This window comes from Geospiza fortis, unplaced genomic scaffold, assembly GCF_000277835.1.
Source record: "Geospiza fortis unplaced genomic scaffold, GeoFor_1.0 scaffold855, whole genome shotgun sequence".
Lineage (NCBI taxonomy): Eukaryota > Metazoa > Chordata > Aves > Passeriformes > Thraupidae > Geospiza > Geospiza fortis.
In genome coordinates, this window is record NW_005054684.1 from 14496 (window position 1) to 15631 (window position 1136).

At 59.2% G+C, this 1136-nt stretch overlaps 1 protein-coding gene across 1 annotated transcript in view; it reads left to right on the forward strand.

Moving 5' to 3' along the window:
• The first annotated feature begins 205 nt into the window (after positions 1–205).
• KANSL3 (KAT8 regulatory NSL complex subunit 3) overlaps positions 206–1136 on the forward strand; it is a 16296-nt gene continuing 15365 nt past the window's right edge. The window contains 1 exon segment of the mRNA XM_031065114.1: positions 206–552. Within this exon segment, the coding sequence (XP_030920974.1) occupies positions 206–552 (347 nt within the window).

The following is a 1136-nucleotide window of genomic DNA, read 5'->3' on the forward strand; positions in this document are numbered from 1 at the left end:
GGTGTCCAGAGGTCTCAGTTTGGGGGTCCAGGGGCCCTCATTTGTGGACTCCAGCAGTCTCAGTTTGGGGCTCCAGGGGTCTCAGTTTTGGGGCTCTAGGTTTGATGGTCCAGGATGCTTGGTTTGGTGCTTCAGGGAGATCGGTTTGGGGCTCCAGGATAGGTTTGATTTGGGGGCCCAGCGATCTCATTTTGGGGTGTCCAAGATGCTTGGTTTGGTGCTTCAGGAGCTGCCAGTTGGTGGCCCAGGAATACCAAGATCCCTGGGTCGATCCCACTCTGTGCATCCCTGGGAGCGCTGCCCAAACCCCCAGGGACCCCCAAACCCCCTGGGTGCCCTCGGGGTGCTCCATCCTTGCCCTGACCGCCGTGTGGTTGGCAGGGAGGCCGATGTCCCCATCGACGTGGAGACGGTGACGCCGACGCCGGTGCCGCTGTACGACAACCAGAAGGCTCGGAGCGTGATGAACGAGTGCGAGCGGCACGTCATGTTCGCCCGCACCGACGCCGACGCGCCCCCACCGCCCGACGACTGGGAGGAGCACGTCAACAGGTGGGGATGTGGGCTGGGAATGGGGATAGGGGCTGGGAATGGCAGGGGATAGGGGCTGGGAATGGGAATAGGGGCTGGGAATGGGAATAGGGGCCGGGAATGGGAATAGGGGCCGGGAATGGGAATATGGGCTGGGAATGGCATGGAATAGGGGCCAGGAATGGGAATATGGGCTGGGAATGCTAGGCAATATGGGAATGGGAATATAGGCCGGAAATGGCAGGGGATATGGGAATGGGAATATGGACTGAGAATGGCAGGAATATGGACTGAGAATGGGAATATGGGCTGGGAAGGAGGACTATGTAAACGGATGGGAGTATGGGCTGGGAATGGGAATCTGGGCCGGGAATGCCATGGAATCCAGACTGGAAATGGCGGGGAACAGCAGGGAATCCAGACTGGGAATGCCATGGAATCCAGGCTGGGAATGCCATGGAATCCAGGCTGGGAATGGCAGTGAGTCCGGGCTGGGAATGGCAGGGAATGCCAGAGAATCTGGGCTGGGAATTCCAGAGAAAGGGGATCCAAGCTGGGAATTCCAGGGAATGGGGATCCAGGCTAGGAGGAGCACATCAACAGGT